The 18,304-nt window shown below is 38.7% G+C and overlaps 1 protein-coding gene across 2 annotated transcripts in view; it reads right to left on the minus strand.

Annotated features, from left to right (window-relative positions):
- Window positions 1-18,304, minus strand: part of CD109 (CD109 molecule) — a 75,055-nt gene that overhangs the window by 29,316 nt on the left and 27,435 nt on the right. For both annotated transcript variants that reach the window (XM_030489913.1, XM_030489914.1), the window contains exons 6-20: window positions 17,625-17,664; window positions 15,958-16,042; window positions 14,875-14,971; window positions 13,636-13,771; window positions 12,647-12,756; window positions 10,941-11,180; window positions 10,494-10,595; window positions 10,336-10,398; window positions 8,691-8,867; window positions 5,688-5,840; window positions 4,882-4,956; window positions 4,410-4,470; window positions 3,711-3,846; window positions 2,838-2,955; window positions 53-166 (exon numbers count right to left, since the gene is read on the minus strand). In XM_030489913.1, coding sequence (XP_030345773.1) covers window positions 53-166; window positions 2,838-2,955; window positions 3,711-3,846; window positions 4,410-4,470; window positions 4,882-4,956; window positions 5,688-5,840; window positions 8,691-8,867; window positions 10,336-10,398; window positions 10,494-10,595; window positions 10,941-11,180; window positions 12,647-12,756; window positions 13,636-13,771; window positions 14,875-14,971; window positions 15,958-16,042; window positions 17,625-17,664 — 1,707 coding nt within the window. The remainder of the gene's footprint in view (window positions 1-52; window positions 167-2,837; window positions 2,956-3,710; window positions 3,847-4,409; window positions 4,471-4,881; window positions 4,957-5,687; window positions 5,841-8,690; window positions 8,868-10,335; window positions 10,399-10,493; window positions 10,596-10,940; window positions 11,181-12,646; window positions 12,757-13,635; window positions 13,772-14,874; window positions 14,972-15,957; window positions 16,043-17,624; window positions 17,665-18,304) is intronic.

The following is an 18,304-nucleotide window of genomic DNA, read 5'->3' on the forward strand; positions in this document are numbered from 1 at the left end:
AAAACCCTGCAGTGTCTAGTAACATTCAAGTACAAAAAGACAGTTATTTTACCTCAGCTTCCTCTTTCAAATAGTTAAAGATGTTCACTTCCAAAATGAACTGCTCTCCTCTGATGACAGAGTATGGAAGGTTCAGGAAAATGAAGAAAGGTTGAAAAGCTTCTAGCTGCAAAATGAAATCAGCAGTGAACTCCTACGATCAGATACTAGCAAGAAAATGACTATACAACTTGTCTTCTGATCACTTTCAAATTCAGATGACAGAGCATGTTTACTTGTATGCTACAGATAAGAAAATGTATTACTGCAGAGCTGAAGCAGAAGACGCTTCTGGTCATTTGCACCTTTGTGGGTGAAAGCTGCTGGGACTAAGAGTCTATCATCTGGCAAATTTGGAAGCTGTGATCTGTCCTGAGACCTTATTAAAGTTAACTGTGAACTGGTTTGTTTGCTAACGTAATGGATGACCAAGAATCTGTCAGCTGCCCCATCTCCATGTCAATACACATGCTGGAATACAAAATTACTAACTCTTCTAAATTCTGTAATTCACCGACACTTTAGAATCATGTGTTATTTTGTAAGGTTAATTCTGGTATAAGTTCTTTAGTTGTATTTCTAAAAATACATCTTTTCTTAATGAAAAGAAAAACTGCAGAAATATACCAGAAATCAGTTACTTTTATCTGTGAACAGAGATTTTTGGATTAAGTCTTGGCTCTAAGAAGTCAGTGGTAAGCTCTCATCAAGCTCAGTGGTATCAAAATTTCACTGTTTATGAACATCTGTAAAATAAGAATGGCTGAAGCATGCTATCCTTTATTATTGAAATGTCAACTAAGAACGGTTTTAATTTGGTTTTCATTAAAAAAAAATTCTTCCAAGCGTTTTGAGTTTCAGATCCAGAAACGCCTCAGCTTTCTTGCTAGCTAGCAAATATTCCAATGTTTTCTTTTCAAAGCTTTGAAAAGTTGTTTGCTAAAGCTTTCAGTGTCAAAAACTTCTTTAGATATTAGACATAAGAGAAATTCTGATGGAAAATTTTTGGCTAGTTCTTAGTCGAGATTTTCCCCATGTAGCTATTTTCTTTGTCTTTTTTTTTGTTTGTTTTGCTTCTTCTAAAACTCTTGCAATACTAAAGTTTTACACTTAGGAATATTCCTGTATATTACAACAAAATATGATAGAGTAAAATTATTGACACACTGTGCAGTAGAAGTCAAATAAAAGCAAGATGCAAAGCAGTAAATTACATTAAGCATGCAGATGTCACTTATTTATTTCCCCATTGCAGTTTTCATGCATTTCTTTTATTTGCCTCTCTGTATGGTACTGATTAACATGTTTCAGCCATATGGAACTACAAGCTCAATCTAAACATCCCAATGAGGGTGAATTACTGAACAGTGCATGTATGTGATTATAGTTTAAAATCTCAACATCTGTTCTACTTTCAGTCTTCTCAAGTTTGCGGATGAGATGCCAAGGATACATTTTCATACAGTTTGAATCAGAAAACTATTCCTCTTTCTGTCCCATCTCTGCCAAGCCGAGTGAAAGAAATGAGAATCATGATTCCAGTCTCAAAGGAGCCTTAAGCCGCAAAATCCAGGTTGGGCTCCAAATTCTGTGGTGGAGTTATGATCAGGATGTTCAAAGCGTATGTTCTGTGTCTGGTGTAGCAGCCAACTCTGAAATCTGGACCTAGATCTCAGTTTGGATCCCAAAAGTTGCCTCTCCCCAAGAATTTGAGGGCATGAGAACTTAAATGGGTAAATGGCTGTCTCCAGGCTACGCCTGCACTAGTCCTGGCATCAAGTTGGTAACCTATGACCTGGTACTGCACAGTTTCAACCTTTCTAACATTAGGCACTGAAGGGGAGTTGTCTCAGGAATATAGTTTCTCTAAGATCTTTACATAATGAACAAAAGATTACCTTCAGACGATCATGCAACATATATAAAGTACTAGCTAAACAAGACTTTAGTAAGTAATTCCCATTTTAAACAAGCTAAATAACTCTAAGTAGCTGTTTCCATAAATACAGAGTGATCCTAGGACAACTGCACATGTACGTTGGGAATCTCAGGTCAGAGATCTAACCTGACGAGTGCTGAATTTAGCTTAAATCACTAAACTCCTTGAACACTTGGAAACACAAGAGCCTCAGAAGATAGGAACTTGGCAGCAAGAAGCATCTCATCCCACCACTGGCTCTCAGTGTCCACTGTGCTCCTCAAGCTAAGTCACCCAAAAAATAACACTTGTGTTTAGTCCAACACTGGTTTTGACAGATAAATGAAAGCAAGATCAGAATCCAGTCTTCAAGCAATTCTCCCATCCTCTCCCCTGAGTAAGTGTTCGCAGAGCAGCGCAGTGGCATGATCTTTCCAGCAGACAACATGCCTCTCCCATCCCAGCCATGTCCTCCCAGCTAGTCTGTGCAAACCCCACTGCATGCACTATCAACTCATGGAAAGCCCTCTTGGCAGAGCCAAGAAAACATGGAAACACGCTATCCTCAGGCAGTCAATCCCTGCTTCTACATACGAAAATGGCATATCCTGAGAGTGCTCTAACAAAAAAGCTGCTCCAACAGAAATAGGCACCCAAGTATCTGCATAATGTCTGAGATATTTACATGAGCAGGAAGGGGAGGCAGATACAGTATCAACTGTCTTCAGTGATGATGTTTTCTTTACAGTTTGAAACACACGGCCTCTCAATCACTTTACTAGTATAAGGAGATAGCTGCTGTTAGAACTAAAATAGAGCATCCAGTAATAACCTATAGTGTTACCAGCATTTAAAGGAGAACTGTCTAGTGCCATGGTACCTCCACTGGAGCAGTCGTCACTCCAAGCCCGCTGTTTTCAGACATCACAAAAGCACTGGCTACCCAGGATGTGATGGTATCAGGTACAGTGACTTCCATTGTGGTGTCCGTGTCAGATCTGACGGCGGAAGGGTAGAGACTTTCAAAAGCATCCATTTACAGACATCAGTAAGTGGACACAAATGTTTAAAATGCATCAAAAATTAAGTACAAACTTTTGGCAGGAAAACCTGCTGATTAATGGTTCTTCTTTTTCTAATAATTTCAAAAAATTTGTGATAGGATCAAAATGATAAAAAAATTTAAACTACTTTAAATTACGTGAATTGAAGGTAATTACACTTAATCGCATTACATGTAATCAACTTTTACTTTGTTTTTCTTTTAAAACAATCCCAGATGAAGGTTGCTTCCTGAACGTCTCAGCTGTGAAAGAATACGAGACTTGTGCTGCACAACACAGGTCAGATTTCACCATCATTTGGCAGTTTGAACTGCTTACTGAATCAGGTGCAGACAGGAACAGGTTTCCTTTTCTGGGCTAATCACCATCTTCTCATGTGAAAAGACTGGGTCTCCCTATCTGTTATCTGCCCATCTGTAAAGGGATGAGAGTTTCCTTTGCCTCCAGGGTTTTTATCTAGTTTCTATTGAAACTACAAAGCCTTCAGTCAAGCATTGTCCTATTTCGTGCAGTTGTATAACGTCTCACGTGGTGGGTCTCCAATCCCACTTGTGGCCTCTAGGTGGTAGCAGAATATAAGTAATACTGCATTTTAAAGAGGCGTTCAGCACTAGTGCAGAACGCTACTAGAACCTTCAAATTAACAACGACAAATGTAAAGCAGTTTCCATTTGCTTCTAATCTCGTACCTAGTTTTAGTGTCGATCCAAACCCAAGTCTCTGGAAAATGTGTTCTCACATAGAGATTGCTGAAATCAGGAGGTCCATTTTTAGATACTGGCATATCATCACCGAAACCATCCTCTATGGGTATCATTCCACCATCTACAAAATAAAAAATTATTGTCCTACCAACAAATACATAGGTTTAAAAAAAAAAAAAAAAAAAATTGGTAGAGTTAAGTCAAATTAATACAATGTTTGGAGTATAATCTATACCTTTGTTACACATGGTAACACTACTCCCATCACATTAGGAACTACTTATTTTTTCTTGCTTGGGTTTTTTTTTTTTTTAAGAATAAAATAAGTTTCACACAAGCTTAAATTTCTACATGGCCTCCCTGGAGTGCTTACAGAACTGGTGTAATATGCCTACACATGACAAACTACTGCAGCATGTATCAACTGGAACTGCAAATAAAAACTCCATTCAACCTCAGACCTTTACGGAGTAGTGTTGCTCGGGACAGCAGCAAAAAGGAAGTTTTTAAAATAGTAGTCATATGCATTTTGTATGTCTTGAGCCTTGGAAATTGTAACAGTTTGTAAGGCTGGATGCAGCCTGTACACAGTACTGCAAGAAGACCTAATAAGGGGCCCTATCCCACAGACCTCCTTCCCCACTCAGTAAATTAGATTTGGCTTCATTTATTTTTATTACTTACAAAGAAAATGCTCCTTATCCTCCTCAAGAATTGCATCAGTTGATACCCAAAGGCTGCATTTCTGGATAAAATTTATACGGTATATCTCAATACAGGACATTCAGGACATCAACAGTTCTTATCTATTTTCTTTCTTTTTAAGAAAACAAAGTCATAAGCAATCATAGAACTAAAGCAAGGAACCAACAAAACTGAGATCATCTGAATATTGCCTTAATAACTGAAAACTTTTCAAAGGGAATGCAATATCAAGCATAAAGCAATCCGTATTTATGAAAGTATAAACATATTTCTTTGCATTCAAAGTATTTATATATTGATAAATTTCTCAATTTAAAACCCATATAAGCCATGAAAACAGTATATTGTCTACAGTCTCAAACTTTAAAAAGGGCATTTTCTTCTAGGAAGCAAATCACTAAGCAGTAAAACACCCCAGCTTAGAATTAAAAAAAAATAAATTAAAAAGTACCTGAAAGACACCAAAAGAACCTCTGACCAGGGGGAAATATTGCACTGTGCTGTATAAATTGAGCTCATGGAACACCTAAGACAAAAAAACTCAAAATCATTCAAAGAGTGAATGCAAACTCACATTTTCAGAACTTTCACTGTTGTAGATGCTAATTCACAGATCTATGCCTCAAGCAGCAGCTTGCTTAGCTCTCTTTGGCAAATAGGAAAGAATCTGTGACAGGATGAAGGGAATTTGCCTGCAAAGGTTTCATGATTAATGGAACAGTGACCAAGACTAAGCCTGAAATAGGAGCCTACAGCCCACTGATATTCTACGGTCTTAGGCCATGTCATTTGAGCACTTTAGGAATGATGTATATTGCAAGCTCTCCCAAATTGTTGATGCACTAGAGCTTCTGCAAGTAAAGGGAATTCAAAAAGATGAATAATTTATTCTGCTCTTCAAAAATAAAATTCTTCATTTTATGTTGCTAATTTTAAAGAGCACAAAGACCAAATCATTAGGGAGTTTTTCTGGTTTTTTTGTCTTTCCTGAATGAAGAAACTGCCAAGTGTTAACAGAGCAGTTTCTCAACATAAGAATAATCAAGTATTAATTGGAATTAGAAATGCTGGGCTATTATTTTGTATGCCTTACTGCCTTTTCCACTTGTGTTGATAAACTACTTGCAAAAGTAAAAAATACTTGCTAAAAATCCTGCCCAAAGAATATTACTCATTCAGCATATAAACTGAAACTTTTCCATAAACATACATCTTTCATACATACAGTAATGAAAACATTTTCTCTCATTCACTTACAGAATCTTCTGTTATGTCACTAGTTTCTCCTAGAAGCTTTGTACTTTTATCAACAACTGCAAGTCCAATTACTGATCCTGGTTCTGTTGTACTGATTTTAAGGGAGACTTTCTCAGATGGCTTGACCTTATCCTTGCTCCAAGAGATTTTAATCTAGAAAAAAGTAAGAAACAGCACCGGTTTAAATTATACACTGATATTTACAGCAACTAAAAACTCCGAGGAAGCATTTTCTTAGCTTAATTTGCTACAATTAAGACTCTGGATTTGCTTTTCCTAGGACCTTTGGGAAAATACTACAGCATTCATTTTGCTCTCTTGCTCTCTTAACTCATCAGTTCCTTGGACTGGTGGGAAGTCAGCATCAGGATGCATCGTCATTTCAACCAGCTTTTAGAATACAAGCAGCAATCTCTTGAGGCACAAGGATACACCAGTTTCTACAGTTGAGGGCAGTAAAAGAAACACATCTGCAGTTTATCAATGCACAACACTGCATGTAACACATTTAGGGAAAGATTATTGCGGAAGGCTTATTCAGGCCTCAAAGATTACAACTAAGTGTTCCACAGTGAAATCAAAACAGAAAAGGGGTATAAGTAATAGGTGAATGGGTAATGAAGAAGGAAATAAATAGGATAATACAGCACCAGCCTTTCCCATGGTACTAAAGAGAGGAATAGTGGTCTACTTAAAGTATTTCCAATACAGCCCATCTCCACCGCACCAGATGACAATGCAGAATTTCTGCTTAAAATTAACAATTTTACTCTTTTCCTTCATCAAAACACCCCTACTACAAAGTCTTGAGGTGGAATTCAACTCCACACCTAAGTTACTTACATTTAGCTGTCCACGCTTTAGTTCAGTGTTTAAGATCCCATCACACAGTCAAAAGAAATAATGGAGACTAGAGAGCACTCTGGCTCACCATAAAGCATAAATCCAAGCGGTGGTGAAAAAACCAGTCCTACAGGCTCCACTGACTATACTGGCTGTGGGTGGGAATCAGTTACATAAACAGTGACACTTAGTGTCATTTGAGACGTTCAAAGGTATCCAAGACATGTCCAGTGGCGCTGCCAGACAGGATATAACTTACTCTTCTGGAGCAGACATCAGGAGTCCAGGAAGAGCAACTTAAAACCACACTCTTTTGAGGCAACTGATTTTCTGTAAACTGAGTTCAGACACCTAACTCAGATACAGAGACGAGACTCAGTCACCTCAAGGCACCTGGAACCACCTGGGATGTCCCATGGTACACTGTCTGACCCTAAGCTCCCATTCCAGAAAGGGACAGGCCTGCCATAGGACCTTTGAAATACCTGCTCATCCCATGATGACATCTTGAATACCCAGTGGCCTCTTGGAGGACACTAGATTTCTGTGCTTCAGCAACCAAATCCAGACTCTACATGTAAACACATGAAACTAGATGTCTGAATCTACAGCCCCATCGTACCCTTCCTCTGATAAATCTTTGTAGTGGTATTTTCCAAGCACATTCAGTATGAAAATCACAGTGCAACAGCAAACACACTAATGTTGCCAGCATAAATGGGATTCGCTCCATGTGCTTCACTGTAAATGGTCATCAGACTGATTCACACCGGAAAAATGGTTTGTTTCTAGGTAAACTGTGGCACTGCAGCTCTGTATATTTGATTTTACCAACTCATTTGTAGAAATTAAATGCTTGGCAAGGCTACGAATTACAGAGAAAGTAGCTTTGCACAGTCCTGAGTTAATTTCAGTGTCAAAATGGCAAAATGGAGATAGCCTGAAACTGGAAAGTCTTTGAGAAAGTAGCTTTCCTTATCTTACATTTTTTCTCTAGTCAGTGAAATATAGAAAATAAAGTAAGGTTAATACTAAATTCTCACAGTTTATTGTCTCAATTGTTCATCCTCTCTGTATATACACTAGGACCATGTTTTTCATCCAAAACCTACATTTAAACAAACTGGTATCAGATCAGACCTTACCTCATTGCTAAAAACATAAGGCAGTCTTATCTGTGGACACTGCAATCAGTGGAGAGATTTCAACTTGTTTCCAGAAGGCTGAACCAAATTGTTATGCCTTCCTCATTAGCAATACCTTCCTATAGCTACCCTAAAACTCCCAAGTTTCAACTGAATTATCTTATTTCTTTTCTGTTTGTTCAGATTCTTCAGACAGTGCTACATAATAACCATAATCAACAAAAGTGTGCCTGCAGCGCTCTCACCATCCTGCCTTTCCACTTCCTTATCCTGTGATAACAATGCTCATAACCTGAGTTTGGATAAATCATGAAGTGAATGGATAATTTTTTCATGCAGGAGTAAGACAAACAGCCTCTCTTCCAGTGTCTGGTTAGAAGCGTTAAAGTTTCCATGGGGAGGAAGAATTTGAACCCATGAAGAGCCTTTGGGTGGTCTCACCTGTAAAATGTCACAGTGAAGCTTCTACTTGCACAAAGGACGAAATCTCACCCTGGTATGTAAGCTGGAAAAATCAATTCATTGCTGCATAGTAGTTTTCCTACCCTTCTTCACGCATTTTTGAGTTAAAGTACACACAGTCACGTGAAACACAAACACTGATCACATCCACTGATGACACACCACATACAATGTGACCACTGCCTGGCTAGAAAACAAAGTCTTCATCAATGTTCATAGTTCCACACTTAGAAGACTTACGAGTACCTTTCCAGTATATTTGCCAGAGCAACCTACAGCTCAGTAACTGACCAAACTATTAAAAATAAAAGGAGATGCTGTGCACCTGTTCATGTGGAAAACATAGGGCTAGTAGAAATTTCTTTCAGATATGCAACAGCTGGACCCTAACTGCACTGGCATTACCAAAAGTCTTTCCAAGGACTTACACAAACCTCAGATTAAATCCTCTATGAGGAATTTTTTACATTTACAAACCTATGATCTAAAATACTGTTTACCATGCAACAGATAGACAAAAACATGGTCTCAGACTCAAGTTCCATATAGTTACCTTGTCATCCAACACAGGCTGAATGGGGACAGTGAGCGCATCATTTACAACCACTCCAAGCTCATCAACGTAGAATACAAGTATACACGCCAAAGGAGCCCAGGAATTTTCTGCTGTTAAAGTGAATGTTTTTGCAGCCTTTGTGCCAAAAGCCATAATTTGTTCCTTAGATAACACCTTAAAGGGAAAAATTAAACATGCAATCTGTTGATATCTCAATATGTCGTAAACTCTGCAATTCCTTCTACAAACAGCTGATAAAAGAAGCAGCATATAGCTGTAATTTTTATTTTTTTTATTAAATTGTTGACCAGTTCTGTGAGACTGGGTATGGAACAGGCTGGTAATGTAATATTTAAATATTAGAAATAGGTTTTTTCTGTGCTGTAATTTCTGTATCAATATGGACAAGTAAAGAACTACAACGATGAGTGCACAGCATAACATATGCTATGAGAGCATAAAAATACAACAGTAATAGTACTGGGTCATCTGGGTCATCTATAATAGCATTTGAATTTGGATCAGGAAGACATATTGAAAGCAAATCTCCCAAACAAGCATACTTACCATACTTTGCACCATGGAAAGTGTGAACCAGGGCCCACTAACGTGTTCCAGTTAAAAAACAGGCATGCATCAGATTAGAGCTAGTCTGAAGGTACCTCAAAACACCTGGAGTTCAGGCCCATAGCATCAACTTTTTTCACTCTAAATCTGTTCCTACTGGGCCATTCCTCTTACTAATGAAGACAGAGCAATGAAGGGTAATTCCCTGACCTTGACTGCATGGACTTGATTCTTTTTAAATTTTCTAGAGAGTTTCTATTTTAGAAAATACACTTGAATGCCCCCATGTATACTTTCTTACGGTTTTCCTTATTCAGTTTTCTACTAAAAAGTCTCTAAGAAAAAGAACTGTAGTTATAATGACCATTATGGTAAAGACTGTGCACAAGACAGGCACATGTTAAGGACAGGATGGGAGACCATGATGATATATGTAATAAACCCTTCAATCCATGTGCTGTAAAATGCAACACAGCAGCTGAGCCATTAAAAAAGCCATTACTCAAGCCACTTATTTTAAAACACTTCCTAAGAAGTTCCGTTGTTAACAATGCCACCCTGCCCAAGACCCCATCTTCTCAGAGGCAAGTCTTCTCACCCTGTGCCTGTAGGTTCAGCCCTGACAGTCCTGAACTTGCATACAGCTTCCACGTGCATCTGCAGGACCTGCTGACAAGCCCCAGCTTGGGCTGCTCCTGGGATCTCCCTGCCCCTTCTCTCATCACTTCACCCCATCCCTGTGCTCTGCACAGTCAGAGACAGCACTGCTCTCACAGTTGTGCCTTGTATCACACATCTGCAAGCAGAGATAACCTAACACCCAAATCAGAGACATGCTTCTCCCAAAAAGCACCTCCTTTCAGTGCTAGGAGCATTTCTGCTAGGCAGCAAAACGGAGGTCTCTTTCAAAAAAGACCAATGGAAAGGAAGCTTTTGGCTGCGCCACCTCTTTCACAAAACACAATAAAAAATACTGAATCTCTCTAACACCCAATCACATCCCACTCACTAGAGTATTTGTCAAGTTGGTAAAAGTCATCTCGGATTGTCCCCATAAGTAAAACCGGTAACTTACCAGATAGTGGAACTCTCTCACTGGCTTGTTGCTTGAAATGCTCATCTCAAAAGGCTTCCCAGCCTAGGAAAAAGCATACAATTCATAGAGATAAGTATGGAAACATGACAAGTAACTTGAACAGTTCTTACCTTGGCAAGTTTTGTTTCAGGCTGTACCTTTATATCCTGGCTTTTTGTTTTAACCTGGAGGTAAGTCTGGCTGGGGGAGCTGAACACATCATAAACACCTATGTCGGTCCTACTGCTGAGGAACTCTGCCTGAGAGACAATGCAAAACAAATCTCTTAACAGCAAAATCTGTGCGATGTTCACATATATGGTACTGTTACAAGAGTATGGCAGCTTTAATGGCAGTACAGAATCACTTTACTGCTTCCTTTAGGTATCTCTTTTGTTCTTTTCCCCTTGCTATCCTGGGGCAATTAGATCACATTTAGACAGGATCTGTCACTTTTTTCCCAGCTCTAACATGAATATGAGGTAAGGAAAGTAACACTAGGTGACATATCAGCTGTTGCAGAAGGCAGGAACAACGTATCATTGATCACAGCCTGCTCGATTTCGCGTGTTGCAGCTCCAAAGCAACATATTACAAAGCAATACCTGAACTCTCAGAGTTTTTGTATCAGGCAGGATTGGAAACTCAACATCAATTATTCCATTTTCTGGCACTGTGTAATTCAGCACATGGACTGTCAGATTTCTCTCCTCTGTTGCCTCATTCTCAAGGTGTGAAAGTGAAGAGTGGTGAAAAAGCAGGTCTGACTGTTGCGCAGTGACTATGACAAGATTCTGCCTCTCTTCAGCTGTCAGCTGGTTGCTATCAGAACGTGTCACCTTCAGCTAAAAAACAAAAAGAAAAAAAATATCCATCAAACAAGGTAAAGCTAAAACGCACAATACATAACATATAACAATGTATTTGCACTCATAGCGTATCAAAAAGCCAAGGGCATCCTCAGATTTCTCACACATTAGTAACTTTATTTTTAATCCCTTGTGAACACTGCAAGGAGGCAAGTCAGCCAAGAACAAAAGTATTCATAACTCCAGGGAGTAAAAAAAGAGCAAAAGCAAAGCACATGGAACTGAGTTCACTCCATTATCCATCTATCAGTACTATGACTTGCATTAATTTTCATCCCCATATTCAATCCCAATCAACCCCAGATTCTCATCCATGGTAAATCCATTCTCTTTCTGCATTACACAGTCCAAAACTTCAACTTCTGCAATTAAAAGTACCGAAATAATGTTGCCCTTTTTCAGTCAAAAGGTCTGTCATTCCATTACCCCTCCTGCTCTGCCATTATTTTCCTATCCATTCTCTGCACAGCATATGCAGATCTCCACTTACTAGTAATATCAACAGTTATTCCTTCACAGTCCTCTGGGAGAATAACTGATACCTTCTTCCCTGCCAGCTGCAAGCATTGCTAAATGCCTCAGCTACTTCTCACTCAGATCATCTTTGGAAGAGGAAGAAAGAGATCAGAGCTGGAGTCAAGCTAGGATGCTGGCAAGGAAAACGAAAAGGGCGAAAACGCAAAACCCAAATGATCAAGCTAGCGCATAGCTATAGCTGGAGCCAATCTACTCTGAAAGTGTATATTCAGCCTATTTTATTGGCATTTAGGTCTGATTTCCACACAGTAAAGGCTCAAGAATTGTAAAGTCGATTCTCCTTTTCAAGTGAAATGCAGTAATGCAACACACAACCTCTGCTAAATGTAGGAATACTGAATGCAGACTACAGACAGCATGAAGAACATGAAACTTTTATGAGAAGATTGCAGCTGATATGAGAAAGACGGGACAGAAGACAGAAAAGACACTTTCACTTGAGAGCTGTGTGGTTTGATGAGTTTTACTGAATTCTGTAACACCTGCTTAATTATATATATATGCACTTTATAAAGTATATATTTGTGTGTGTGTATATATACACACAAATATACAAATATAATTAAGAGGGTTTGGACTCAATAACTACTCTATTGTTTTAAAGCACAGTCACATAATAGAAAACAGATCAGCTAGAAAGTGAAAAGATTTCTAATCCATAAGTATGCTGACAAATACACTCAAACACATCCTGCGAACACTACAGCACTCCCTGCCTCTTTATCATTTTCTAGAGCAAATGCCCCTAAGTTTAGTATTTGCCAATATGTATAACAAAAAAGAGGTAATTTGAAAACAAATCTGTAAATTATACTTAAAAGCCCAAGGCAAACTTTGTCATCTAAGCAAAAATACAGAAGTCACATTTGCTTACGCACAGATTATAATAAAATGAAAGAACTTACAGTAGCTATGAAGTTCAGAGAAGGTTTTATAACTCTAGAGTAGTCCATAAATTCAATAAAATAGTCACTTTGCTTTGGAAATATGATGGTACTTGAATTTTGGGAGAATCCTGTTGAATAATTGTATGTGTTTAGACAACATGCTTTTAACATACATATTCCTTTAGCAGCAGTACTGGTTACTGTCCACGACTTTTAAATAATTCTATCACATTTTTAACCATTTCCACTCTTATTTTTCTTCATCTTTCCAGCTAAGGATTAGTACAAAGATAATGTACATACTGGTATTGTCTTCACAAGGCCAAATAAGCCATACCACATAGTGCTTTACTCCACACAGACCATGTTGGAATGACACAAGGAAGGAACTTATGAATCCCAAATCAGCCAACTTCACCTTGCTGGAGTTTCTACAGAAACTCTGTAATGAAACCTAGTTTCTGGGACAGGCAGAAATTTTTACAAACTATTTTTTTCTAATATGCCATGTGCAGTGGACCACGACATCATAGAAAGGCTCAGTTTGCAAATAAGCCAGTCTAGAAGAGGGCAGACAGTGAACAAAATGGGGCCAGAGAACTCTTTCTATTCATGTGGTTTAGAAACAAAGAAGGTAAGTTTATTATTAATCTTAAGTGTGTAAGACTCAGGCCAATGTTAGCAATTCTTTATGCCTGCTGTTCTCATCAAAACGGACCACACATTGACTTTAAGCCCCTATTTGAACATATTTCTTGGTTATTTAATAAATGATTTATTGTGGAACTGTATTCAACTGAGGTAACAGCTGGTTAAACTATTTAATATCTAGGCAAGCAACAGTTCAGATAATAAATTTTTTCAGCTGGTGTATTTGCATGTAGATGGTTCATACTGCCATCAGCACAATAGTTCTCTAGCGCTTCAAGCCTCCCACATAGTGGTAACCTCTTCCAGCACCACCTACTCTTTGGATTTCTCTCAGAAGACATCACACAGACACATACCTGTGAGTGACTCGGTGACCACTGCGATAATTTCTATTGGGTCTGTGTAATCACTGTCACCTTGGTGCCATGACCGATCAGTATTCAAGCTCTGCAGCATAAGCTTGTTGCAGGTTACATTCACAGATCCGTTTATCTGCAACATAGAGAAAAAAAAAAAAATTGTTGGTCCAGCAAAGCCAAGGACACCTTTCCATCTAAAACAGCTTATTTCTGGTTAAGTCCTGTAGCTCTCCCCACATACAGTTTCTGGAGTGTCAACACCAGAAACTTAAGAATGCTGACCTTTATTTTTTTGCTTTCAGTAAGCATTTTTATTAAATCCAGTAGGAGTTAGTTACTTTTTAGGGTCAACAATGCCTTATGGAGAAAGTTAGTTTTGGTTGTGGGGTTTTTTTATCTAATATCTAGAATTACCCATTTCTACATGGCGAGAACAGTGTCAAAATATACAATGAACAGCATCAAAAATACAATGAACAGGTCCCTGCCTGAGGAGAGGGGTTTACCCTATCCAACATCTCTGAGCTCAGTTTCTGTAGGCTAAGTGCTGCTGAAGACTCTGAAGTCAGTCAGTTGCTTGAGTCAGCCAACAGAAAACAACAGGCACACCATTTAGCACAAATTGAACCTGTTTTAAACACAGTCCACAGCTCAAAAATAAAATGCCTGATTTTGCAGAAGGATGCCATGAATCACCACTTTTAAGTCTTCAGATCCAAACTGCATGCCTTTTTAAATTTCATGCTCCAGGTTACAAACAGTACAGTACCTCCAACGTAATTACTAAGCAATTAGTATGCAAAATGCTTTGGTCTCTACCACACTAGAGCTCCACCTAGACAATTGCAGTGGTCTCCTGGCCTTGTAATACATGGCTGAGCATGCAGGGGCACACACAGGGCCAGGGAGCATTCCTGGGCACTGGTCCTCCGTCACCTATGCTGCTACAGTGGCTCCTGGAAAGTTTTGCTACCTGAGCCAACCAGCACTCTCCAAAATAATCTCCAGGCACAGTTCAAGGAATCACAGTGGCCAAGTATCATTCTTAACAAGCAGTCTGAATGTACACACTTTATTCTGGAAATTAAAGAGAGTTTAACACTCTTGATGCAAGTCACTCCATAGACGATGCCATCTGAACTCAGCACTCAAGAACGGTCCCAGGCATATTTAACCTGCAAAACGGGACACAGGCTTAAAGTCCACAAAGCTACAAACTGCTAGCAGAATACTCACCTCCATTGTTGTTGTTATATTTCTCTTGTTTGTCCAGTAAGACACAGAAAGGCAAGTGACTGTCAGAGTTCCCTTTACTGGCTTTCCATACATGTACCTGAAAGACATTAGTCAAAGTCAAACAGCACTTTACCTCCCAGGCTTGGGCTCCTGAAGAGTTTTCAAGGCAAAAGATTCTACTACAATATTTTTCAACGGCCTCAAACATGGCTAGAACATATTTGTACTTTGAAACTTGGAGTTTTCAATACTCAGACTGGTTTATTGACACTGAAGTCAGAAACCCAAAACCTGAAGATACACAGTGCTGCTCTTTCCGGCCATGAGTGCTAAAAACCTATTAGTACAGTGTAGGAAAGTTAATTATATTAAGCTAAGCTGGAAGCAAGTTATTTAATAGAACACCAATGCGGCATCATAACTAATATGCAGCAGACTTAAAATGGGATGTGGGAAGTGCAAGTGTTTTGCTTCCCAAATGCTGCTAACACAAAAGATACAAGATATTTGTACTCAAATTATTTAGTAATCACAATCCAAAGAAATCACGGCATTGTTACATGGCAAACATAATTTGCAGCTGTGACAAACCTGAAAACTGTATGATATTCTTAGAATGTCATTAACAACCTGCAGTCAGTGAGCAGTAATATTTTATTTTAATAAATGTTTCCAAGTTAAACATAAGAGAAACCACGACATTATCATATTCAGACAGAGAAGGAGGAGGGGACATGGCCTCAAAAATCATTCCAGTGCATCAATAGCCATAAGGACAAAAAAAAAAGCCTCAAAACATACATTATAAGCAAAAGATTCAAGAAATTTTCTGAAGAAGGTAACTAAAAATGTCTTGGCTATAGCCTAGAAATACCTTTACCAGTCCAAAAAAACTAACTAGAAGTCTGAAATTCTAACATTGTTATAACAAAATCCAGTAACTAGAAATGGATGGTGGCCAGATAATTTTTACTAGAAGGCACTTTTTTAGCATTCTAAATATAAGTTTTCACTTTGACACTTAGACACCCACAATAATTTTCCTAAGAGTGAGGGTGACAAATAGCATCAATAATTACTTACTTTGCAGTGACAACACCAGTTACGTCTTCCTCTCTCAAAGAATAATATAATGGTGTTGTTATCATAACATCAAATTTTGGCAAAACTAAAAAAAATAAAATAAAATACAGAAAGCATTAAAGTCACACAAGAAACAATATCTTTTTCTTTTTTTTTTTTTTTAACTAATAAGGTTTGAATATGTAACATGATAAAGCTTACTACAGTTTCCTAAGGAATATAAGGCAAGATATATTTTTAACCCAACCCTGTGCATGCTACAGATTAAGACCTTTTGTTGAAAGAACAAGAAGAATCATAAGAGCAGCCTGCACATAAGCTTCTGAGATTGAAATATAAAACTTTTAGCTTATTCAACCTTTACAGAATCATCAGCAAGCTTCATAATCAGACATTATACAGATACTTTGGGAATGAACACATTGCCTGCATGATCCTGGAAAACAGAATCATAGAATCATGGAATCAACTAGGTTGAAAAAGACCTTCAAGATCATCAAGTCCAACTGTAACCCCAGGGCTGCCAAGCCCACCACCACACTATGTCACTAAGGGCAAACTCATCTCCCCTCAAGATCTCCCCTTATGGCTGCCCCTTATGATCGCCACTCGAAGCCACCTCTCATCTGGCCTCATAGTGGCCCACATTGTATAGCTGCCATCCCTACCTCCCATGGCCACCCCTCACACCCCATGGCCGACACCGCTCTCGCCTCACGACTGCCCCTCACCCCTCATGGTGACCGCTCACATTCCATGGCTGCCCTTGCTCTCCCCTTACCATCTTCCCTCATGGCCGCCCCTTCTTTCCCCTTACCATCTTCCCTCATGGCCGCCCCTTCTTTTCCCTCATGATCCTCCCCCATGGCCATCCCTGCTCTCTCCTCATGATCTTCTCTCATGGCCGCCCCTTCTCTCCTCTCATGATCTTCCCTCATGGCTGCCCCTTCTCTCCCTTCACAACCTCCCCTCATGGCCAGCCCTTCTTTCCCCTCTCAATCTTCCCTCATGGCCACCCTTACAGGAATTACAAAAAGTCCCGGAGGGTCCTGGATAACAAAATCATTTAACACCAGGCTCAGGTGGGAAATAAACCAAAGAAAATGCAGTTTGAATCACATTCAGACTCCTCTTAAAACAGAGTTTCAGTTCAGTCTCAGCACAGAAGTGGCTTTGGGGATGGTGGAATTTTAAAGGCTTTTCCAGAAGAGAAGGATGCAGCATCTGCTCAATAAAGACTGGCCTGCTAGTTAACCTTCTCCTGAGATTCTCCTTTTTACCTTCATTCACTGTTTAAAGAAAAGTATTCTTCAAAAAAGTTTTTGTAACCCTCCCCAGTGAAAACTGTATTTGTAAAATATATGTATATATATAAAAATATATATGTATTTTCTCCGGGACAATAACTGCATCTCATAGAGTTAAGTATTTTAAAGATTGCATAGCATCCAGACACTATAGTAGCAGGTCATTAAAAGTTACCATGGATAAACAGAGCAGCTGATAAGATGGTATTTTTCCCAGGACACAGAGTCAGTCTCAGAGAAGCAAGAGATTTGGAAATCAAACTTTCAGAGGTTCATGCTAGCCAAGGGATGCTACTCTAAATTAATGGAGAACCAACTACCAATTTTAGTCACTACTAAATGCCCTTAATTAATACTTACCATATTCCATCACTTTAAATCTTTGATAATGAACTTGACCCTATAGAAAAAAAATCACATGAGAAAATACATACAATTGTGGTTAGATTAGCACTGGCATCTAGACCTTCTGGGCCAAATCCCACCCATATTTAAGTTAAATTATAATTTCTGACATGATGTGATTTTAATCATGGCTCAACCATTATCAACTCCCATTATGAAGCTGCTGGAGGAACCAGTAGAATGTATTTGCACCACAGAAGGACACAGAAGCTCACATGCGGCACATTATAAGTACACATAATGAAGAGCTTGTAGAGCTTCTGATCTGGAGACATCTACACATGTCTGATTTCTGCATAAAAACCCCCAAATATCCAAGCTAGCTAGCATAAAATTACCTAGCATCAGTCATCATGATGAACCATGACTGACTTACCAGCAGAATCTTTACTAGCTCATTTAAAATCAACTCAAGTAGCTCTACAAAAGTGAAGCTTTTGTCTATATAAAGCAGAAGATGATTTCAAAAACATGTATAATCTCAAGGTTCTTCATTTACTCAAAAGGTTATATCTTCTCATCTCGTTTTTTTGTTAAAAATCAGTTGAAGAAGTAAACAACTATACAATATATTGTTACTTGTGTTCTCTTCTATTTTCTTATTTTTTCTGATTTTTTCACTTCCTGATTTTCCT

Source organism: Strigops habroptila, chromosome 6 (genome assembly GCF_004027225.2).
Source record: "Strigops habroptila isolate Jane chromosome 6, bStrHab1.2.pri, whole genome shotgun sequence".
Lineage (NCBI taxonomy): Eukaryota > Metazoa > Chordata > Aves > Psittaciformes > Psittacidae > Strigops > Strigops habroptila.